Source organism: Caretta caretta, chromosome 3 (genome assembly GCF_965140235.1).
Source record: "Caretta caretta isolate rCarCar2 chromosome 3, rCarCar1.hap1, whole genome shotgun sequence".
In the NCBI taxonomy this organism is placed as follows: domain Eukaryota; kingdom Metazoa; phylum Chordata; order Testudines; family Cheloniidae; genus Caretta; species Caretta caretta.
This window is the reverse complement of record NC_134208.1, coordinates 148,822,543-148,846,512: the sequence shown is the minus strand read 5'-3', so window position 1 is coordinate 148,846,512 and position 23,970 is coordinate 148,822,543. Positions and strand designations below refer to the sequence as shown.

General features: G+C 51.1%; 1 protein-coding gene across 9 annotated transcripts in view; it reads right to left on the bottom strand.

Annotated features, from left to right (window-relative positions):
* Window positions 1-23,970, bottom strand: part of TJAP1 (tight junction associated protein 1) — a 59,315-nt gene that overhangs the window by 5,708 nt on the left and 29,637 nt on the right. For 4 of the 9 annotated variants that reach the window (XM_075127013.1, XM_075127017.1, XM_075127016.1 and 1 more), the window contains 10 exons: window positions 19,747-19,924; window positions 15,759-15,852; window positions 13,374-13,426; window positions 10,244-10,402; window positions 6,569-6,597; window positions 4,589-4,750; window positions 3,836-3,902; window positions 3,362-3,391; window positions 1,884-1,991; window positions 508-591 (listed from right to left, as the gene is read on the bottom strand). In XM_075127013.1, coding sequence (XP_074983114.1) covers window positions 508-591; window positions 1,884-1,991; window positions 3,362-3,391; window positions 3,836-3,902; window positions 4,589-4,750; window positions 6,569-6,597; window positions 10,244-10,369 — 606 coding nt within the window. In that variant the 5' untranslated portion in view covers window positions 10,370-10,402; window positions 13,374-13,426; window positions 15,759-15,852; window positions 19,747-19,924. Of the gene's footprint in view, window positions 1-507; window positions 592-1,883; window positions 1,992-3,361; window positions 3,392-3,835; window positions 3,903-4,588; window positions 4,751-6,471; window positions 6,598-10,243; window positions 10,403-13,373; window positions 13,427-15,758; window positions 15,853-19,746; window positions 19,925-21,156; window positions 21,248-23,970 lie in introns of those variants that run through there. The other 5 variants (XM_075127015.1, XM_048843573.2, XM_075127014.1 and 2 more) reach the window with 4 other exon arrangements.

Sequence of the window (23,970 nt, the reverse complement as noted above, 5' to 3'; positions counted from 1 at the left end):
AGCTCCCAGGAGTGGTAAGCATACCCGAATCTGGCACAAGTAGCCGCGTCCGTGAGCCAGACCAGCTGCATTCAGGTTCACCTGGCCCCTCAGTAGGCAGGATGAGCCTTGCACGTGGCCAGGTGCGAAGGGGGAGAAGACAAAAGGGTCAGTGAGAGGCCTGCTCCTCTGCCAGCTGCCTTCAGGCACCCGACAGGCTATCGGATTCAAGGCTATTGTGCTGTAGACGACACTCGCTCCCTTGGAAAGGCAGCTCAAGGCTCTTTTTATAACAGCCCCCGACTGAGACGTGAAATGGAGCCAGCCTGAAAGAGGAGCCAGCAGAGACCTTGCACAGAGGGCCGGGAGCTCCTTACACCTTTGACTTATACTCAGGGGAGCGGGGGTCGGTGGAACATACGGCAGCTCCCCCTACCTGCAGAGGAGAGTGACCAGGTGTGGAGTTATGGGCAGGGAACAGAGCAGCTGTGAGCCTCTCCCACACCCTGCACCAGAGCTGCTACTCACGTCAGCAAACTTGTGGTTCCTGAAGTGGGACTTGTTGCACTTGAGTAGCTGCACTGCGAGGTTACAGTCCTGCCGATATCGCTCCTGCCAAGAGAGCACATGGGGATGGGAGTCATGCTGGCCTCATCTGGTCCCTACACACACTGCCAGCAACGCATGTAGGCCCCTGCTGCCCGAGCAGACACCTCACTCACATGGGGGAGGGGAGGTCAGCCATCCCACACCAGGGGGCTCCCACCATTCTCCTGGGGAGGCTCCTTCGCAGGCCAGTACCTCTCTGCCACTCGGCTGAGAAGCTCCTCTCCATTCCAGCCCCTCCCTCCAAGTTTACACTGAGTCTGTAACAAGCTTCTCCCCCTCTTGGGCCTGACACCCCTCAAATATCTGAGGGTCCGTACCGTCCCCCACCACAGGGTGCTGTCAGCCAAACTGGAGAGTTCAGTGCCTAAACAGGCCCTCACAGCCCTTCTCTGAACTCCTGCCAGTGTTAACAAGGTGCCCAGAATCAAGTGCAAGACCTCAGGCACTGTGGCACCAAAGCTGCATGGAGGGACCATCCCTCTCCCGGCTCTGGGCTGCTCAGCCTTTAGTTTTGCAGCCCACACTCAGGTGGGCCTTTTTTGCTGCCACTTCACACAGCAAGCCCAGATCTCATTTGCTCTCTGCTCAACTTGTAGGACTCAAATCACAAGTCATGCTGCCATTTCCTGCTTCCCCTCTCTATTATTTATCTGTCCTCACTGGCGTCCTCAGCTCCCCACAATTTCAGCCATGGTTAAGACTACAATTATGTCACGGAGGTCACAGAATCTGTGATTGCCATTGACCTCCATGACATTTTCTGTCCAGGGGTTGGAGCTCCCAGCCCTGGCGGGTGGGTGCAGCTGCCCAATCTTGGCGGGACCTCTGCGGGCAACCCCCCAGCAGCTGCCCAGACACGGCAGGCAGTTGGGACTCCCCACAGCTACACAGCCACAGCTGCAGCCAGCAGCTGCAGGACCCTACAGCTACCAGCCCCTGGGGCAGGGAGACCGCAGAGCTCTCACGCACCGCAGTAGTGGGGGACCTGAGAGCCCCAGAAGCAGTTGGGTATTGAACCCACCTACCTCTTTTGTCAGGGATATTTTTAGTGAAAGTCGGGACAGGTCACAGGTTGCCGTGAATTTTTGTTTATTTCCCATGACCCGTCCATGACTTTTACTAAAAATATCCGTGACAAAAACTTAGCCTTAGCCATGATGAATGTCAGCCATGTTCTGCTTGCCCCTCCCCATTCATTAGTAAGGAAGTTATAGACCAGACCTTATATTAATCAGCCATGAAACTACCACACATTTCCCCACGTTGAGCAGACAAGCTGTGGACTGGACACTTACATTGAGCTCCTCAAGTTTATTGATGGTAGTTTTGGCATCTAGCAGCTTGTTAGTGAGCTCCACAATCTCCCAGTCCAGGGTCTTCCGGTCCATCTCTGCCTTTTTTATCTGGGGCACAGGAACACAAGATGTAAATTCCACCAGAACAGGCTGGCTTGGCCTCTTACCCCACCTAACCCCCTGCATAACACACAAACACATTCAGCTTGGAAATAAAACCTTCCAGACAGACAGGTAACAGCCCCAGCTTTGCACAGAGGGAGGGTCTCTGATAGCACATAAAGCCAGCCACCTTATGCTGGGCTGCTCAGAATTCTTGCCATGTTTGTTAGTTACTGAAGTGAGGTGAGTTTGATCCTTTGCAGCCCAGTTGCTCTTCCTACCCTTCCTGCAGTGGTAGCATGCAGAGACTGAACTCCCTCTCAGCATTAGAGTCACAAGTGGACTGCACTGGGACTGCGGAAGAAGCTTGCACTGGTGCTTCTCTAGAGATATACAAAGGATTCAGTCCCTGCCAATCCAACACCTTTCACCAGCAGCATAGATCACTGTGTTTGTGACATCCAATCCTCTCCACCAGGGCAACAGGAAGCTGTTGCTCAGAGAAGCATGCGAGTCAATGATAGGTACAGCAGAAGTTGACTCAGCATCAAGAAGGCTCTGCTTTTGCATAAGAGCTCAGGGAAGACTCTGGGGCTTGCCCTGCTGTGAAAGGACCTGTCTGTGCAGTTTCATCTCGGTTAATTCTGTTCCCAAAGGGGAACATTTCCTCACTAGACTCCCCATGGGTTCCTGCTCAGAGGAAACAGACATGAAGGCTAATAGCAGTGGGGGGGCAACAGCTCAGAGCTCCTGATCCAGCTCCTGTACGTGTCCCAAGTCCTCAGGGCCACAGAAGCCCCGGAATCTGCTCTCAGCCTGGGACTAACAGGGCCCACTTGTGGACCAGTAGTGGTAGCAGGGCCCAGTGCGACAGGCAGTGACGCATGCAGGAACAGGGCATTTCCGAAACATGGATTGACTTTTTGGTAACTGCATAAATAATATTAACCCCAAAAGCTCCTAGTGCCAAGGGCGAGAACCGACCCTGCATTCTCTATTATGGACAGGTGACTGATGATGACTAGAACAAGCATCTGTTTACTTACAGTACGGGTGGGCCAAATGGGTTCACAGATGCCCACACCCATAACATAGTATTGCAGCCTGTGGGCATTATGCTTCCTAGCAGGCAATGCTCCATTTGGATCAGAAGCAAATGCTCACATTCGGCTGGAGCACTGCGTGCTAGGACCAGTCGTCTCTGCAGACAGCTGTTTTGTTCAGTAGAGGTGGAGCCTTTGGCTGGATGAGGTTTGGGGCCCCTCAGTCGAGGATGGTACAAGTGGGCCAAGTAATGTGTGACTGACAGTGAAAATGACAGGCTGAGACATGTGAAGAGGAGAAAGAAAAAAACCACACAAACGAAAAGACGCAACTGCAAAAATCCAGTTTTGGCTGAGAGAGGCCTGAGAGGTGAATGCGCCCAGAGTGTGCCAGCAGCAGCATGGGGAGGAGAGAGAGAGGGAGGGAGGGAGAGAAAAGAAACAGCCATGAGCGTTATGAATGCACACAATACACACACACATGCTGGCTCCGCTCCAACAGCCCCAGTCCCCTGGGAGTGATCCCCTGGAGTCTGCAGGGAGCAACACATCCCTGGCACCTTTCAAAGAGGTTGATGCAACATGACAATTACATTGTGGGGAAACCAAGCTCTGGTGCATGATAAAAGTGGGGGCTCAGCAAAGTACCCAGTTCAGGACAACAGGCTAGGCCTGGGAAGGATCATGACCAGAACCTCCCACATGAGCTGCTGTAATGCCTGGCCTGAAAGCCAGGGTCCCTTCCCTCTGTCCCAACACACCAGATTCCCCCACTTCCTCTCCCCAGAGGCTCAGCAGGTCAGTTACCAGGGTATGCAGCTTCTCCTCCAGGTCCTGATTGGTTCTCTGTGAAGCAGTGTAGCTGTTCTGTAACCTAAACAGAGGCACGAATGTCCAAGTGAAAAGGAATCCAGGCCATCAACTCAAGTTCTCTTGATAGCCTGGAATGTGAGAACCGCTCCTCACACAACAGGAAAGACTACTTGCTACAGAGCACACCGACATGTTAACTCTTTGCCCGGATTCTCTCTCTTGGAGGCTGTAATCCCTTCACTTCTCAGGCTAGAGTGGGTCAGTATTTGGACGGGACACTCCAAGGAAAAAACAGGCTGTTGCAGGAAGTGGTGTGGGCACTCTATAGTACTCAAATGTGGTGGTAGGGAGTGCTGTTCTAACTAAGGTGCTGCCTTTCAGGTAAGACATAAAAGAGAACCCAGCCAACTATAGCCACTGATTTCCCTTTGCATTTGTCAGGGTATTAACCCCCAAATCCTGGCTAAATTCCAGCTCAGACAATTTCATTCTGCCTTTGTACTATTCAAACCGATAAAGAATTCTCCATTTCCTGCCTTAAACTGCTGGGTAGCATTGCTGTGCTCCTCCCCAGAGGTGGTTGCAATGTGTGCTGAGCTTTATCTGTAACTCTCCTAATCTCCCCATACCACATGCCTCAGGTTAACACAACACAGGCTCAGCCCCCTCTGGACAGCCAAGCGAGTCCCTAGGCAGAGGTACCCTGTCTCCCCACAGCCACATCCTCTCCTCTGGTGTTTGCCATACCTACGGAATTTGTCCTTGAATTTCTCCAGCTCTTCGCGGTTCTGGCCCAGTTCCAGCTCCAGGTAGTCCTGGCCGGACTCCAGTTCCCTCTCCATCGCCTCCATCTTGTTAGTGACATAGGCCAGCCGCCGGCGCAACTCCTCGTTCTCATGCTGCAGCAGCCTGAGGCACACAGAGCAACAATGCACCATTCAGTAAGCGATGGGGGCTGCAGTCCTCAGTGCAGACACCCAGCGTCTAAGCTCACTTCAGGGCCCTGAGAAGCAGAGACCCCATATAGACACTGATGATGCTCCCAGGTGGTTGTGGTGGCACCATCCAAACAGGTGCTAATGGACCCCGTCCCCTTTCCAGCTTAGCTGTTGGGGAGCATGTGGGCATTTCACACGCAGACCTCCCCTGTGAATGGAAGTGATTCTTTAGGCTCAGATCTCATCCCTCCTCTCACACCCACAACGGGACGCCATGAGGAGTCCGATGGTGTCTGAAAGATGGCTGTGTGCATGCACTGCCCCCGGAGGACTCAGTTGTTCATCTGGACTCTCAACCATTGTTCTAAGCCCCAGGACAAGGACTTTGGGAGGAGGCTCTGCAGGTCAAGAATATGGGGCATTGGCCGAGCTGGGGGGAGCAGAACTGGACTAGTGGGGGACGCTGAAGAGGACAGAAGTGAGATGCATGGACAGAGTTTGGGGGCAGTTGCAGAGCCCCTCCTGCCTTAGGTTGCTGTTGCTCATGCCGTGGGTTTTGTTTTTTTATGAGCAGTCAGGGCCTGTAGCAATAAACTAAACTGACAGGAGGGTCAAATGCAGCAAGAGGCATACGTCTCTGCTCAGCTGAGAAGATGAGAAATTCAAGCCCTTGCTTCCTGACAACACAGGTTGCTCTCTATTCTTGGAACCAGGGGCAGAGAAGCATAAGCAGCCCTGCTATCCATGACACCAGCTCCCGCTCAGGTTGCAGCATTTGGATAAAGTCCACTAGCCAAATGGGCTGCACAGCTTAGGTGTCCCTCCCTGGAAAATGAAACCCACTCAATAATTTATCCCAGCCCATACTGCAGGAGTTGGAGGTGAAAGAGGCATCACAAATCCACAGCCCCAACCAAAGCCCTAACCCTAAACATGCAGTAAAGCAGGAGTCCCTGCAATTGCTGGGCCAGCAAGTGGGGAGCTCAAGCTGCGGAGGGAAGCATGGGCAGCATACGCGTTATGGGGAGATGCTGTGGCAGCCTCCAACAGGCCCCATTATAACACTAAGTGCTGTGTTCCCCTCAAACAAAGAGACTCACTCCTGCATGTGCGCTTTCACTGTGCTCAACTGTTCAGAAAAACCTAGAAAATACAGCCTCTCTCTAGCTGCGTCAGTTTGTTCTTCACTTGGGATTTTGAAGGGACTGAGATCTTCAGAGCTGCGTCCTGCTAAGATTCTGTCTGTGCAAAAAGTTTTCATTCACAGTCACCAGGGGGAGCTCACACACTACAGTGAGTCACACCAAAATGGTATATTTGTGGCACCTTAGAGACCAACATAAGCTGTAGCTCATGAAAGCTTATGACCATTAAATTTGTTAGTCTCTAAGGTGCCACAAGTGCTCCTCTTCTTTTTACCAAAATGGTAGCGCTTTGAGTTTTTCTCCCTTTGATGGTGAAGAATAGATGTTTAGAATCAGGAGTGTTTGCCCCACCACCTCAAACTGTAACAGCATTCAAGGGACCCTGAGATGGGTCTCCTAAAGGCATCCCATCTGCACAGAGCTCTAAACTGTCCTTTCAGGGAATGCAGAAAACCACGGCAAAACTTGGCAAGTGGGAGCAGAACAGAGAGACACCTGCCCCAGTCTCTCCAAATGGGCCTAGCTTCTCAACAGAAGGGAAACCCACCATGCAGATTCAAAGGAAGCTGGACAACGGGAGGTGGGAATCAGCACACACACAGCTGCAGTGAGATTGGAGCATGAGTAGGGAACAGGACACTTACTTCATCCTTTCTGCATCCGTCAAGGGCTCCTGTGGTGAGAAGAAAACAGCTGTAAGAACCTCTCAAAATAGGTGTCAGATTCAAGCAAGTACCAAAGGACAAGATTTTGAGAAGTGAACTCCTCCCACCTCCCTGACAGCTCTGGGCAGGCCATGTCATGCATAGCTAGCACTCTCCATGCACTGCTTCTCAAACTAGTCAATATCAAGAGAGACCACATGGTTTATTTCAGAGTCAGCAGTAGTCTGGGTTAAACCAGAGACCTTCACAGAGAGCCTGCAACTTCCTTCCCCCTGTGCTACAAGTTCAGAGACCCCGCAGTCATCACCCCACAGCTGCTGCCTCAATATTCAGCAGCCCCACAATGTCTGGGTGGTTAGGATGGGAGTCTCGTGGACCTGCATACACAAACCTATGATCCCTTCACTGTGGTGGTAACACCCCTGTAGATAATGAAAGAACTGCTCTAAGTGGCTGAGGAGCTGGGAAGCACCTTTTCCATTTGCTTCACCCAGGTAAGCCCAGATGAGGGTTCCTCTGTGCTCAGCTCAAGCTGGTTACTGGAACCAGGCTCCTGGGTGAACCTGGACACAAAAATAACAGGCAACATGCTAAAGGCCAAGCAGCCCAACAGAAGGGCCTACAGTGCTGAGAGCAAGTCACCTGCGCCTCTCCAGCAGGCACCCCCATAACACCAGAGCTCCGGCACATAGGCAGGGACAAGGGAGTGGGTATGAGCAGCTTAGCCTCCCCACTCTGTGCATTTGATGTGCTAGACCAGGTAACAGAAGCTGCCTCTCAACATGCCTCACTTGTGGCTGGGAGGAGAATTCCATCTCCAGAGACAGTTCGTGCTAGCAAGGATGGCCCTTTCTGGGAAGAGGAGGCTAACCCTGGAAGCTGGAGGTTTCTCTTTGGAAAGCCCAGGTTGTTTTCAATGACTTGAAACAGCAGCTTTGGAACATACTGGATGGAGCCCTGGAGCCTTTGCTAAGCAAAGCACACAGGTCCCCAAAGATGACACTGCGCTTCAAAAGGTGCATATTAACAGACGTACAAGGTCCGCACATGGGACCCTGCCACAGAGATTTCCTTGGAACAGATTCAGTGCTAGCAACAACATGGTATAGAAGCCAGCCCAATCATGACCCTAATGCACAGTGGGGCCATTTCTCGCTCCCAACAACCTAGAGTGCACTGCACTGGCCCATGCTGCACATGGTGGCCCCATAGCTCTAGCTGCACTAGACATGCTGTGTCCCCGACACTAAATGCACTGCAGCAGCCTGCACTGTATACAGCATGATACTGTCCCAGTCCCAAGTGCACTTTATTAACTCATACCATACGCAGCATCACCACCCTGCAACTGTCTCACCTCTGAGGACTCCAGCTGATACCAGGCAATCAGGTGCACAAGAATCAGGCCAGGAGACGGGTGATTCCTGTTTAAATGAGTCAATGTCCCAGGAGCCCGCTGGGGGGATGGAAGGGGAGGGGTTGGCAGCTCTTCCAGACAAGGACTCTACCTCAATAGACAAGGGACTTCTCACATAAATATGGGTCTGATTTACCAGGGTATCCACCATTAAAGCATTAGGAGGATTCAAAGGCCCGCATAGGGCACTAGACCATCCCGCTGTGTCCAGCTCTGCACACTGGTATCCTGCAGTCTGCTGGGCAGATTCTAAACCCTGGAAGGCAGACAAGCCCCTTCAGTGGGGAAAGAGGCACCAGCTGCTGCTTTTATGGCTAACAACTCCAAGGGGCAGCTGTTCCCTTCTCCCCTTTGAACAGAGGCACTCCACCTGGGTCACAGCTGGGAGCAACACAAACAAGGAGCAGGATCTGCAGCCAAACAGGCCAGCAGGGAGGCTGGAGGTTCAAGAGGCATTAGCACCACATATGTGTGTGGAGCACAGAAGGGCTAGGTCTGGGGAGTCACAAGGGTGATGCTCTGTCCCCTCTGAGGTCTTAGCATTTTGCTCTTGGGCACCCCTAACAGCCAGTTCAGGAGGAGCCTCCCAGTGGGGAACAATGGGGGTTGGTGTAAGGGGGGCTGGGATGAAGACTGTACCCTAAGTGAGCCTCAGAGAGCCCCTCACACCACTTGGGAGGTCAAAGTTGCTTGGCCAGGCCTCCCTGAGGCAATGGAGGCTCCACATTCCATAGATCAACATCTGAATGGATGAGATGAGAGTTCAGACACAAATGCCCTGCCCCTCACTCCCCACATCAGCGCTAAGGGCACCTCTGGGAGCCGAAGGGGGTGGCCATGGCCTTTTGGAGACTTCTGTCCCCATCCTGGGTGAGGGGCCTGGGCTCCAGGACACTGGCACCTACCTTGTTTAGTGCTAGGCTGAAGGAAGGGGAGGTTCTAGGTGAGGCAGTGCCCTCCTCCTGGCTCCGGTGTGTCGGAGGGGAGAAGGATGCACTCTCTAGGTAGCCTGGCTCTGTCATGGGCTTCTGGCCAGGTTTGGTGCCAAGATGCTGAGGCTGCACTTGCCGCAATTGGTGCTTCCTTCGGTCCCTCTCTCTGTCCCTTCCTCCCTCCTGACTGGTTTTCCATGAAGGCAGCAGTTGCTGCTGCTGCTCAGAGGACACCCCTGCCAAACCCAGCTCTGCCAGCTGCTGCAGTTCATACTGGCACAGATCCACTACCCGCCTCTCCAGGGAGAGGAACTTCTCCTTGCTGTCCTTCCTCACCAGGATGGGCTTTCTCCTCAGCCTGGGGGCCCTCTCAGCCTCCTCAGGGGGCTTCCTCCGGCAGGAAGCCATTTCCAGACCCTCACGCTTCTTATCTGCCTTTCTCCTGCTCAGGCGGTGGCTCTTCTCAGCTACTCGCTTGGCCCCCTCAGGCTGGCTTTCCTTCTGACCTTCTGGAGTGGAGCCTCTCAGTGAGGAAGGAGAGTCCTGGCCTCCCCCTCCTGCTCTGGCCTCCCCCAGGGATTGCAGGTGGACAGGGCTCAGCACACGGTGGGTGATCTCATCCAGGAACTTGGAGAACTGCAGCTTCTCCTCAGTGACTTTCTCCTGGCGCTTGATGGCATCGGCAGTGCTGCTGCTGCGCTCCAGCGAGCGTCTTTCCCTCGGGCTGAAGCACAGCTGAGGGTCGCTGTACTTGCGCGAGCTGCGGCCATGGGCCAGCGTCTCCACTGAGCGGGACTTGCGCAGGCTCTCGGGGCGCACTTCCAGCATGCCCGTCTGCTTCAGGATCCCTTTGAGAGGCAGATGGGTGGCAGAGACCTGGAACTTCCTGGGAGCTAGGACCTCGGCAGGCTCTTTGAACATAAGGGAGCGTTCCAGGCTCCTGCTCTTGAAGGAGCAGGTCGGCCTCCGGCCTTCGTCTCCAGACACCACAACCGTCTCCACACTGCGGCTCATGAACTTACTGAGACACCCCTGGCTGGGGTGCCGGCAGTGCTTCCCGCTCCGCCTCCCTGCCTTCCCACTGTGCGGCAGCACAGGTGACAGAGTCCGGCTCTTCAGCTTCAGCTCCGCTCGGCACCCTGCTACCTCCTTGTCACTGCTTGACTCCAGGGACCAGGAGGAGGAAAAGTTAAGGTTGCGCACCTCAAACCCATCCACCTGTTTGAGCTGGCCTGCCTCGGCGTAACTAAACCCCGCCTGCTGGCGTAACGGCGCCAGGCCCTTAGCCGCCCGGTTATCCGTTACCTGACTCTGCTCAGCCAAAATCACGCCATCTTGGTCGTCTCGAAGGATGGGCAGATCATGGCGGATCTCGCGGTGCTGCGGTGGTGCCTTGCGGTAAGGCTTCTTGGATGGAGCTGTGCTCGTCATCCTCCCTCCTGCTTGGGTGCGACAACTGGTCACCTGCCAAAAGCAGAAAGGGCAGAGAGAAGAGGGTCACCAGTGCCCCAGCCAGCCCCGAGGGCTTCCCAGCAGCAGGAGATCAAATACCCTATGCTCCCCAGCAGCTTCCCATCCAAAGTGCTGAGAGAGTAGGAGGAGCTGGCAGCCCTGGATCCTGGAACAGCAGCCGCGGCAGGGAAGGGGGACAGAGAAGCATTCAGCTGTGTCCTTCTCCCAGCCAGCGCAAACAGAGAGTTGGCACATCCTCCCCTCCGGCCGCGTGCGCACGCTGACGTACAGCGTGTGTCCAGATTATATATAGTAAACGAGAACAGGCCTCAGAGCAGCATATTGATTGGGCTCTTTAGGAAACGCCTTTTCTAATATGGAAACTGCAAGCCTTACAGGCAGCAACGACGGTCAGAGCAGGAGCTATTGATCTCGCACTGTCACTGCCAACAGGGGCTACAGTCACTAAATGAGCGGCCAGAGCCAAGAAGTCCTTGGCTTGCACTAGTTAAAGCCAGCTTGTTCCTGGGTGTCTTGAGAGGGACTTTCTTGGGATTTGGGGAGCTGCGACTCAGGGGAGAGAAAACAAATACAAGGCACCATCAAGGCACAAGATGGCAGCTGGGGTGCGTGATGCCACCCAGCCTTCAGGCAAGAGGCTGGATTATGCCATGTTCAGTAGTAGCACTATGAGGAAGGACAGATCAGTCACCACCCACCCCTCCGACCTGTGGCAGGCTCAGACTCCCAAGCTTCAGGAGAAGTGGTGCAGGGTCTGAAATGGGGCAGAGACAGCAGAGCTGCAACGGCTCTCTGTGGACATGGAGGGGGCTTCTGCTTCCAGCCATTCAGAGGCAATTGCAGCAGAGGGCAGCACTCAGGAAAGCTCTTGCTGCCATCCAGAGTTTGCACCATTTCAGTAAGCACAAGACATGGAGTGAGGCATGCCGCAGGCCACCCAGTAATGAAGGTGCCTGCTGATGTTTCCAATGCCAAAGGCATATCAGTCCTCCCTTCGGGTGCTGGGGTAGGTAACACAGCTACCCCTATGCTCAGAACAGCCTCCCTCTTCCCACCCTCATCGGCTGTCCTTCTCCTTGCCTTAGTCTCCCAATGCTGATAATCCAACGCCGCTCTGTGCCCGGGCACCACCCCTTCCCTCAGCACTTGTGGGGCATCCCCAGCTCCCCTGAATTCAGACTAAATTCTCTCCCTTGTGCACAGGAGCTGCTCTACCGGGGCAGAAGCTCTCCCAGCCTGGCTCCTTTCAGAGCATTATTCCCCCTCCCATTGGGGGAGCAGGGACCGTTAATTCAATGGCTCGAAGACTTCCTGTTCCTAATCATCTCTGCAACGCTCACAGTGCCCCTCCCAGCCTGAAAACACAGTTCCTAGCCTGCAGCCCCCAGAACACACAGTGCACAACCATTCTCTTCATTTGTAGGTCCCCACTAGTGCTCTGTTGTGTCCTGTCTGACACCTAGACTCCCACTCTCTGGGGTAAGGACTGTGCATATTCCTTGCCTGTACAGTGCCTAGCACAATGGAGCCCTGGTCCCCGTTGAGCTTCCTAGCCATTATATAAACAACACTCATCTCCTGTTGTGTCACTCTTTGCTTTGCCAAACACAGAAGTTCCCCTCAGATGCGTGGAATGCCCTCCTTGAACTGATTTGTAAGGCCACTACCCCTTCTTCTATCAAATCCTTGGAGCTCACCTTTGCTGCGATGCCCTGGGAAAGGGCAGGTTGATGGGGACAGATGAGGCAATTTCTAATAGCTCTGAAGAGCAAGTCTAAGGTATGGAATGTGTAGAAACACACACTCTGTATCCCTCTCCCTCACCACCTGGGCATCACTTGTCTTTGCAGAACAGGGGTGGGCAATAATTTTCTCAGGGGGCCCACTCCACAAATTTTGGTAAGTCATCAAAGGCCGCATATTTCTACTATATTAATGAAATTTTGAAATTCTACCCCTCCACTGCAGTGCCATGTAATAAAATAATTCGTGCAAAAACTGAGGGTGCAGCAAGAGGTGTGGGGTCTGGAAGTTCCGGGCTAGTGCAACATCTTGGGGTGCAGGGTCTGGGAGGGAGTTTGGGTGCGGGAGCAGGTTTGACCTGGGGCAGGGGTGCGGGAGGGGGCGTGATGTGCAGGCTCTGGCTGGGAGGTGCTTACCACAGGCGGCTCCCAGCCGGCAGCACAACAGGGCTCAGGCAGGCTGCCTGCATGCCGTGGCCCCCACCAATCCCGGAAACGGCCCTCACATCTCTGCATGCCCCTTAAGAGGGCAGCGGGTCTCCATGTGCTGCCCACGCCCACAAGCACCGCCCCCGCAGCTCCCATTGGCCAGTTTCCAGCCAATGGGAGCTGTGAAGATGATGCTGGGGGTGAGGGCAGCATGCAGAGCTGCCTCCCCCTCTGCTGGGGGCATGCAGAGACATACCAGCAGCAGCCAACTGCTTCTGGGAGCAGGTGGGGCCATGGCAGGCAGACAGCCTGCCTGAGTGCCCCGCTGCGCTGTGGGATTTTTAGCAGCCTGGAGATCGTGAGGACAGAAGTGTTAGATGGGCCTGATCCAGCCCATGGGCCATATTTTGCCCACCCCGTTCTAGAGCGTAAGCACAGCACCCAGCAGAACGAGCCCCAGTCCTGACTAGAGCCTCTTGGTGCTACTCTGCAAGACAAACACCAACGCTGCTGGGAGGTAACCACTGGGGCCTGTTCCTTCTGCTGCTCATTGCAGGAGCTGAGGCACATCGGCTGGGTGATAAACCTGCCTTGCTGGAAAGGCATTCCTTCTCCTCAGAGAGAGGTGCTAAGTCCTGACTGAATGGCAGCTCATGTTAGCCACGCAGCAGCTAGGTGACCGAGAGGGGTGTTCTTGTTACCTCCTTCCACATCTAGGAAGCATGGACATGTGTTAGTGCAGATGTTACCCCACAGCAATCTTTGTACCCCATGACAGCTGGAGCACTTACCAGCCTGCGCTCAGAGTTGAAGTCTCATGTAGGGGGACACTCACTCAGATGCCCTACAGGTGAGAACACAAAGAATTTAACAACCCCCGCCCAGAGACCACTTGCATGCCCCAGCCCACCCAAACAAATGGGTGCCTGTGCCTGGCTGCAGCACTCCTAATGCTCTGCTCTCATGTGTCTGTGGGGGACCATGTGATAGGGGAGAGAACTGGTCCCCATCTGTGAGCCCCATGGGAACTTCTGCTTCAAGGCTCATACTCAGCAAACAGAGCAGGGACAGCCAGAGGAAGCTGGGCACTCCTTGCTCCCCAGTCCCCAGGCTTTGAGAGCCCTTGTTACTGCCCAGTCACAACCCTGTTTTAAAATAAAGCATATATAAGTTTCTGAAGTGGCAGGCCCTTCTCCCCACACAGCCCAGAATCTCCTTGACAGGTGGGAAGCCCCATGTCCCCTGAGATGCCGCAAAAGCAGTCTAGCAGAATCTACGCTCTGACGTTGAAGGCACGTTTCTAATCCTTTGGAGTGGGTAGAAAACTTCCCAGTGTTACCCTGGTGCGGCACTTTCCCAGAGCCAAAACAATGGCTCTAAAAGCCCACTCCTGCTTCCAGTGATGGCAAAAGCAAGCCACTAGCAGGAATGGGGCCCTTAAGAGCATGACACATTTTCCCATTCACCTCAGTGGGAAGTTAGCACTGAACTCGCACAATGCTGGATTTGGCAATATTAACTATTTCCCTGCTGAGCATTTTAGCAGAAACATTTAGCTAATGCAGGTATCCAGCATTATGGGTTGCATTGGTGGCACCTAACAGATTCTTATTCAGATCAAGAGGGGGTATTGCATACTGGAACGGCTCCATGGCCTCTATATAAGAAAGAAGAGCAAGCTACTCCAATTTAGACACATGAGATGCTGTTCTCTGGCTCCTGGCAACAGTCACCACAGCTCCAAAGCCCTCTCTGTTCTACAGGGGTCTCTGAGGTGATGTGCTCCCAGACAAACACACACAGTAGAAACATAAGGAGACTGACACCCGCCTGCTCTGAAGGCCAGAGCCCAGGTTATGCAACCATCACAACAAAACATATTGAGATACTCTGGTGATAGGAGCCAGACAGTCATTTCCTTGCACCGCCCCAGGCACTACAGAAATTCCATGGGGCCCTCCCTTCCCCATACACCTCTGCTGCAGACCTTTCTCTCTCCATGGCACCCAGCCCGAGGAGGTGGGGACTGGAGCGTTTGTACACATGCAGAGGGAGAGTCATACACAAGGCGAACGGAACAGGCAGGCAGCAGCGACTATGCAGAGCTCTGCTGAAACAAGTTTAAGAGATTCCCCTGGCATTGGCCTGGCCCCAACAAGCTGGCTGGCCCTGTTCCCTACTACAGTGCTGTCCTTGGGCCCCAACTAGTACAGGAAAAACAGCTTCACAATGGCATAGCTACCCCTCCCCAGGGCCCCAGCACAGCTACAAGACAGAGAGAGAGAGACCAGCTCAGTACAGCTCGTACCTACTCGGCCACAGATAGGAGACTCCAAGCAGGGATGCAAAAAGAAAAGGAGTACTTGTGGCACCTTAGAGACTAACCAATTTATTTGAGCATAAGCTTTCGTGAGCTACAGAAGTTCTTGTTAAACTCTGGATTTGTGCTGGAAATGGCCCACCTTGATTATCATACACATTGTAAGGAGAGTGATCACTTTAGATAAGCTATTACCAGCAGGAGAGTAGGGTGGGGGGAGAGAAAACCTTTTGTTGTGATAAACACCCATTTTTTCATGGTTTGTGTGTATAAAAACATCTTCTGTATTTTCCACAGTATGCATCCGATGAAGTGAGCCGTAGCTCACGAAAGCTTATGCTCAAATAAATTGGTTAGTGTCTAAGGTGCCACAAGTCCTCCTTTTCTTTTTGCGAATACAGACTAACATGGCTGTTACTCTGAAACAAGCAGGGATGGGCTCAGAGCAGCTCCTGTTGGGTCAGCTGTGGCACTGACTGCTGGCAGATGACAGCTCCAAATGACTACCACCAGTTTGGCATAGGAAGGCTCCCTCTGGTCTCACCTGGTACAGCTGCTATGAATGGCCTAAGAGAGTCCTTGCTGAGGTCTCCACTGCAGGGACGTTCAGAAGGCTCAAGCTAAAGGTCTGGCCAACTCTCAGCTGGCAATTCCTCAGTCTCACTGTGACTATCCTCCTCCCTTCCCTGGTATCCAGCACCTCTGCCATTCCTCATTCTCACTCCATTTGCCTGACCCCCGGGGTGGGAGGAGGACAACCCCACCTTGAATTCCTAACCCACTCCACAGTCTGAAACAACTTCCAGAGACATTCTCATCATCCCCCAAGTAACTGTCCCTCAAAACAAGGACTCACAGATCCAAAGCGACGTCCCGTCCAAACATCTCCCGGTCCACCTGCCTCCAAGTCAGCTCTCCCCTGGTGGCATCTGGCAGCATCTGAATGGCTTCTGAAACACGAGAAAGGAAACTTGGCGTCAGTCACCTATCAGCATCACATATGGACTCACATGCATGTGCGCCCAAATACAGCCATGCACCAGGGCTGGAGTCTGCAGCTTCAGGAAGCTTCCCCGTGGCAGGATTTCACAGTACAACCGGCTCATTGCCTCCACTGTGTCCTGGAAAGGGAAGGGCTTTCCAATTATCCCCTCATGGAGCAGGGAATTCCAAGGAGACCAGGAACTCCAGTGCCACCAAACAAGGAGCAGGATTGTTAAATGGCCGGATGCGTCCCTCAGTACAGCAGTGGCTTTTGGCAGAATGACTCCAGGAACGACAGCAGAGTTGCACCTCTTCCCTTGATTTTATTCCTATACAGTGTGGTGTGTGTAACCGCTCTCACTCTAAGAAGTTAGTAATTGCCACAGCGGCCCTGGGGGAGCAAGTGGACTTTCATAATCCTTCACCAGCAATATGGCTGGGGCCCTGGAGGCATAATATCTAGGTTGTTCCTTTGCGCTCCAAAATCAGAGGGGAGGATTCAGAGGAGCGACTCTGAAACAGGCCTCAGTTCAGAGTGGAATGGAAACGCCAGCTGACACATGGGGCTGTTTGTTCTGAGGGAGGGGAGGATGGACTGCTGAAAGGCATGCAGATAACAGCCAGAATTGGGCACACAGCATGCACTGATTCTGCCCCATACTCACCAAGCTGTCAGCAATCCTATCTCGGGTGCAGCTCTGATACTGCAGCCAAGTGTGTGAGACCCAGAGCATCACAGCTTTGGCCTGAAGCCATAGAAGGAGGTGGCTAAGAGCCAGGTCTCTGGCCACTCTATTAGACTTGTATTGCAATAGGAAACAATCTCCCAGTCCCTTTTATCTGTCCTCGCTATCTCTCATCAGCAGGCAATGCTCCTCAAGAATTAAATCCCTCCCCCCTTCTGGGCTGCTGTCTGCAATGATGCTGATCCCATTTCAGAGTCCACTGAGAGATGCAAACACACTGGGAAGGATCATATGGGGCTGTCATTGTTCCAAGACAGTCTCCCAGTGATCAGATTCAGCGGTGGGCATGGTCACCCAACACTCAGAGGGACAGAGGATTTCAAGGTAACAGAGCAATTCATTCTATTTGTACAAACTGCTGGGGAATAGTTCTCGTCTCCCTCCCCTCCCCCGCCCACACACAAGGGGGTGGGGGTGCACATCTTCCCCTTTAGGCAGAGGGAGCCCAGGGCTCTGAAAGGAACATACTTTGCTTCCTACCCCAATCATCCTAACTGCCTCCATTCTCCAAGTTCTAATTCACAAGTGATGAGGTCCCCATGCATGGCTTCCAGCATTAGCTGCATTTCCACTCCAGGTGCTCCCTTCCTCCTCCGGAACCCACTCCTATCTGCCCAAGTGACACAACATGATGATGCTGTGAAGTATCCTGCAGCTAATGCTTGCTCTGGGCATAGGGAAGTGCTAATTAGCTTCACTGCACAGTCGTCCTCTCCTCAACCAGAAGGATTGTCATGTATGATTTGGGGCCTGGGAAGGGGTAGGAGGAATCAGCATCCTTGCCCTCATCAGGAATGGAATGAGAACAGACAACCGGAAGAGGAACTGCTCCCTGCATCTACTGCACAGGCTCCACAGAACTGTATTAACTTTGTGTTTATAGCACATCTGAGCCATGAGAAGGTCTATCAGCAACGCTCCTGACAATGCAGCTGCCAGCTCCAGTAATAAGAGAACAGTCTTGGCAGTACACTCTAAAGCCCAGCAAATTCAGAAGGGGCAGGTAAGAGGGAGGACTGCAAAAGAGTTCCAGAGTCAAGGGGTACTTCCAGGAAATGTTCCCTGCTAGTAGTTTCCCTCTCTCACACCAAGGGGGCTCCAGCTCAAGCGTCTATGTTGATCACAATCCAGTTTTCTCAAGACAACGCTTCACTAGAGAAGCGTTCCTGGGGCAGCCAGACACCAATGGGCTACAGTACCCCGCAAAGCCCAGAACTCAAGATATACCAATGAAAGCTACCACTGCTGCTCTGTCCCATGCATTTAGTTACTACTGTTAATCCACCAGTTTCACTCTGTTTTGGACTGAATCTTTTATTTGAGTCCAATGAGACGGATCTCGTTACATAACACTCTGGTGTGTAACAGTTTCACTCTACTAAGATCACAGAAAATGAACTCTTTCCCATCTGCAAGAGAGCCAGAAAGTCCCCTCCCCCTGCCTTGCAGATATATCATCATCAGTCATAGACTCTAGCTGCCTCAAGTAGTGGGACTGATGCTCAAGACAATGGAGCAACCAGACAGGTCAGGTAAAAGCTGCTAGAATTTCATCAAGAGATCCTGACCAGGAGACTACATTAGCCTGACTGAGGCTAAAACAATCACCACAGACTGTTCCCCAACAGTCCAGCCATAGCAGGAGAGGGCTGCAGGGTATTAATTACAGGAAGTTTTAGCATCCAAAGAGGAAGGCTCTCTTTGGAAGCTGGCTAATCTCTTCAGTCAACCAGAGAATCCCAGTTAGAATTAGGTTCAAGATTCATTCTGCTACTAAGTAGCTTGTAGCAGGTTAGTTGCTCTCAGCACAGAAACATGCATCCCCCTACTAGGCTGGCTTTGCGTATCCTAATGCTCGCAACACAGGTTGGACTAACAATGTTACACTGTCAGTCGCCTCAGAATCAGGATGGAATTCCATGGATTTTCACTCATTCCTTGCTCTTTCATATCAGTAAATCTTGATAGCTAGGTAGACAACATTGCTCCAAGCATGTGACAGGTCACAAGAGCGATCAAAACAAAGGGATCAGACTGGCCACTAAGCAATGAGCCCTACTTAATAGTTAACATTTTTCAAAGTTAATGAGATCAACAGAGCCCTCAGATTGAAAGCTTTTGTTGTTGCTGAGTATAAGAAGGATCAGGAACATGAACAGGCTGCCTAGATAATGTGTCCCAGAAGAACCCCTTGTAAAGTTACCAGAATCACACCTCCCTCACAATTCCCCTCATCCCCTCCCACTCAAAACAGATCACAAAGGTTTTCTTTTTATTTATTTATTAAGTTTTAACAAGTTTTCAAACCCTTGCCATGTAAATATAAGAAACAAAACCACTACAACAGTTGCTTTTGTTTAAAGAAACATTATAGGAATATAGTCATCAGATCTTTCCATTTACCAGGGTGTTACCATATTACAGAGTAAGCATCATTTGTATTCCCCTTCTATAATATGCTGTTTCTAGATCACAGGTTTTCTAATTCAGCTGTAGTCCATTCACTAGGAACACATCCCATTACTTACTGCATTGATCGATCATCAATTTCTACAGTGCCTTATATCCCAAACCCTTTTATAAACTTGAACTGATCATCAGTGCACACTCCCTACATCCATCCACCATTGACAGGCAGCCACCTCTGGAGTGGAATGCAACAGCTGATTAACAGCTGAACAGCAAAATTACACAAAAGGTTAAGACAGGAAGCAAAGAATCTGATACCCAACCAAAATGTAGAGATAATGCCAGTGGGGCAAGTTAAAATTTGACCAGGATACCAAAACTAGCATTCCAGCTCTCCCTCGCTCTCTTTGTTTAATAAAAGTACTGAAAAATCTTTAATGGTTAGACTCAGCATTAGCTCAGAGAAGAGTGCCATCTACTGAATTATCTGCACCACTCCCTACTGTACAAGGTTTTCACTGAAGATATCCCACCCAAATACTGAACCAGATTAGCTTGGGCTGTGCTCTCTTCAGATCTCACAAGATGGTCTGGCTGCTGGCCAAGTAGTTCTCTGCTTGAGTTCCCAGTTTACATTTGCTTTCCCTCCCCTCACACATATGCCCCTGTTTTTAATCCCCTCCCCCGGAACAAATTTTCTCTTACCTGTGCTATCTTTAAAATGTCTCCTCTGCAGGCAGAGCTAAAGAATCATCGTTAGGCCTCATACTGAGACAGCAACAGCAGCAAGGCAGGGGCACTTCTGTTTTGGCATAAGCCTCTTGAAGGAGATACATCAGAGCATTCCAGTCCCTTGGTGAATAGTTCACAGAAAGCAGATGAGCTGTCAAAAGTTCCAGAGGATAACAGTGATGGCCCTGACAGCATAAAGTGAGTGTTGATCTGAGGCCTAAATCTCTGGGCAAGTGCTGGCAAAACACAGGAGGGAAGTTAGGGAGCCATTGTTCTAAATTCTCTCTCAATGAGCAGTGAGGGAACAGCTGCAGCAAGCAAACTGTTTGGAGAGCGGTGAGAAAGTGTGGGTGAACATTTCTGAAAAAAATCAACAAGCAGGAATCCCCTTTCCCAGTGCTCTGCCAGTTCTTGTGCTGTGTGGGTGGGCATAGGAGGGGAAGAAGAGGGAGAAAGAAGAAATCAGTAAACTGGAGTATGGAATCCAAAATAAGCCACTAAATCAGACAAACCAGGCACAGGTTAAGCTTTGCCTGGTCTTTCCTCAGGCAGCATAACATTCACTAAATCTTGTATAATCCACAGCAATCTAGATCAGCAGCCCCTCTGCTAGTCTCACAGTCTTGGTGCTCTAAGAAACCTAAACTCCCATAACTCACCCCCATAACAATATAGACGACCAACAGGATCACTAAAATAACCCTCTAGCACACAAGTTATCACAGCACTAAAGGATGTTCCATATTCTGGGTCTTTACATATTCACTGTAATACGCTGCCTCAAACATCCCCATCCATGAACGCTCTGCAGCTACAGAGAAGGCACCACAGAACTAGCGTTCTGTGTAGTACGAGAACACATCACCAGCCATCAGCAATATCAGGACGGATAAGCTGGAGTGCTGATGAGAAGCGCAGTTGGGAAAGTAACTGAAATACTTCCCTGATGGACTGTATTTTCTAAATGGACAACCTACCCTACATTCTCAACTACTGAGGGACAATCTTTACCGATTGCTACATTTGCATTCCACAACGAACTCTCTGTTTAACTTTTCATGAGTAATGTCCCCAAATACTTGGATGCTAATATCTAAACTGTATTGTTAAATCTAATCTAAACCTTAATTTGGGTTATTGCTGGTTATGCACTATATGTATTTTATGACTTTTAAAAACAAACTTTGTATTTGTGGATAATCTAAGCACTATACCCAGATGTACAGACACTCATTTCTTAATCTGTGTAGCATATAATTTTTAACATTAGCTTTAATAAAAATTTTAAATCTGTTTTTATCCCCTGGGGCTACTAAAGGAGATTCTTCCCTCCCACATAAAAAATAGCAGCTTGTAGCAATGCCCACCCAAAGTGAACATTACCGATTCCGTGGAAGCCTTAAATCCAATGCTGATGCTGCCAGGTGCTAAGCACTGCATGGCCAAGGCAAAAGCAAATGCCAAGAAACAGACTTGCTCTTAATGGCAGTCAGCTTCATTCCAGAGCTGTGGCACTCCAACGAGCCTGATTTTGGTCATTCACTGGTTAGATACAGTCCTCCGCTTCATACAGAAACCTGGACAGGTTGCACTAATTGGACATGGCCCAGTCTATTGTTGTTGGTTATGGAGGGAATTTTGAAGACTTGATCACGCAGTGTAACACAACCTAGGTACACAAGTGGAATAGTTAACAGCTGCTGGGGGACCCATATTTGCCTAGTTCCTGATCTGTTTTTTTTTAAATCTCAACCCTAATAATGTTGCATTCGCTTTTGATGATTGATATTTTAAGTGTTTTGACTTTAACCACCGATTGACAAGTGTTTTGCACTTCAGCAGCATGTCCTACGTGAACATTAACAGATTCATGTTCCCCATTTCCACCCACCAGGAACTATCCCCATTTCACAGGTGGAGAAACTGAGGCACCAAGAATGGAAGTGGCTTCCACAAAGTCACAAGGTGAGTCAACAGCAAAGCTGGGAATGGACTGCAAATATGGTTTCATCCAGTGCTTTTACCTCAAGAAAACACCTCATTTCCATGAGGTTTGGCTTGGAAAAGGGAAGAGCCACAATTGTTTTGGAATTTACTTCAGAAAATTCATTAAAAACTCAGACGTAATGTTGCATTAGTGTAGGGCTTTTTGCAAGTAATACATACACATACACACACACACACACACACTGTAGCCAGAAAATACATATTCTAAAGGTAAAGGAGAAAGGGCAAGCGTGCATGGTATAAGCACATAACTGAGCTGCAGAGCAACGAGTCAGAAATGCTCTGGGATCCCAAACAAGCGAAAATAAAGCATCAACTCTGACCCCCTAGCAGGAGAGGGATCTTTATACCAGGTTTAGTTCTCTCTGCTTCTAGGCTTTCATCCCAGAAAGACTTCTTTTGTTTTAATTACCCATTCATCAGCAAATGGTCAGAGACATGAAAGGCAGAGGATGGTACAGACCTAGCTGTTGTGTGTAGATTTACAGCTATATCTGTATCTGAACAATTATGTGTATGTCCTTGATGCCATGTAAACTTTACAGCTGCTAAGGTCCATTTCTGGCACAATGGGAATGTCTCCCCCTTTCTCCAGATTCCACACTGGAGGAAAAAGCACTCTCCAAAAGCAGGTGGGGATAACTAAAATGCAGCCTCACCTTCCTTGAAAGAAAAACTCCAAACACCAGTCAGCTGGAAGTCTTTCATATTGCCTAGGTGACATCCAATCATACTTAAAAGCATTTCTATGGAAACTTTAGCCATCCTCTCTGCTAGCCATCCTAGAAAGCTTGTTAGACTGGGCAATTCCATGGTCTATACAGCACTGAGCACACAGATGGCATACAACCTAGCGTAGCTAAAATCTACAGACTTCTGAGCTGTGTAAGGACAGTGAGATGGGCCTGTCCCCCTCCCAACCAGCCTGGACATCTCTTATGAAAGCTCCGTTCATGTACAGCCAACAATAGCTCTTGATAGGCTGGCACTCTGAGGGGAGATGCTGTCCAATCTTCCAATGGAGTGGGGCTGGTGGCCACTATCACACCACTTGCACCCACACCTCTCTTCAGTCAGGAACATTTCCCCCTTAACACCCGCGAGGTCTCCACATCGCGGGGTGGCCAAGTGTTCCTCACAGACTTCTATAACACAGTCCACGGCCATTCCTTTCTCTGCTACTAGTGCAGTTCATTGCATGCTGGGACCTTCAACTTCAATGCTCTACCTAGATCACAGCAGTCGGACCTACTGAGAGCAGTTGTTTCTACACACCATACATTCAGAATGAGGAGAAAAGAGATTGCTTTATAAAGATACACTCTGGGCTTAGCAGATTCAGAGCACAGGCCAAGGGCTGGAGCAGGCACAGAATTTTCCCCCGGCTTTGTAAGTGGTAGAGCAGTACGGTTATTGTAGCAGGGTGCAGTCCCAGAGCACGTCCCCAGGCAGAGCGGCACTGCAGTCAACCTGCCTCAGTTTCCCTCCTGGGTTTTTCAATGACTCTGCTTTCAGGCCAGTTCAGTTGCTAAAGCAACTCAGCCAGAGGGCAAAGCCACAGACGTTCACCCCTTCCAGAATAATCAAAGTTCAAAAAGAACATGCCAATCTTCCATCTCAGTCCTGAGTCAAGCACACAACTGTCTTCAACTCTTTGCATCCTGGAGTCAACTTCCAGCACTCCTGGCTCTGGTTTGTCCCTTCTTCCTCCCCTTAACAGCAGGGGTTGCTGCACCCCATCCAGTATAGGGGGAGCCCACACCCACCCTTTACCAAGTACTCCTCAGCTCTGGAAACCCTAAATAATGGGGCTGTCTGCTCTCTGTAGCCACAAGCTGCCCTGGCTTCTCCTTCCCAGGGCCTTTTCCTGTATTTGCTGCCCCTCCTTCCTGGGCTCAAAGGTCTCCACCTTTGGAACAGGGTGGCCACAGCCTTCCTTCCTGGCACTGTGGCTGGCTTCCCCCAGCCCTTCAGCTTCTCCTTGGGATGAGGCTCTACAGCCCTCCTTCCTAGGTCTATGCTGTAGTCGTCACTGACTCCCTAGCTCACCCTCATCAGGGATCAGGTTCTGCTCCAGGGAGTCTCCCTCCAATTCTCTCCGGAGTCTAGTGAGCTCAGTGCAGTCGTTTACCGGCTGAGCATTACTGTCATCTGTCTAGGCACTTGGCCCCCGTTCCCAAGCTGTCTGCT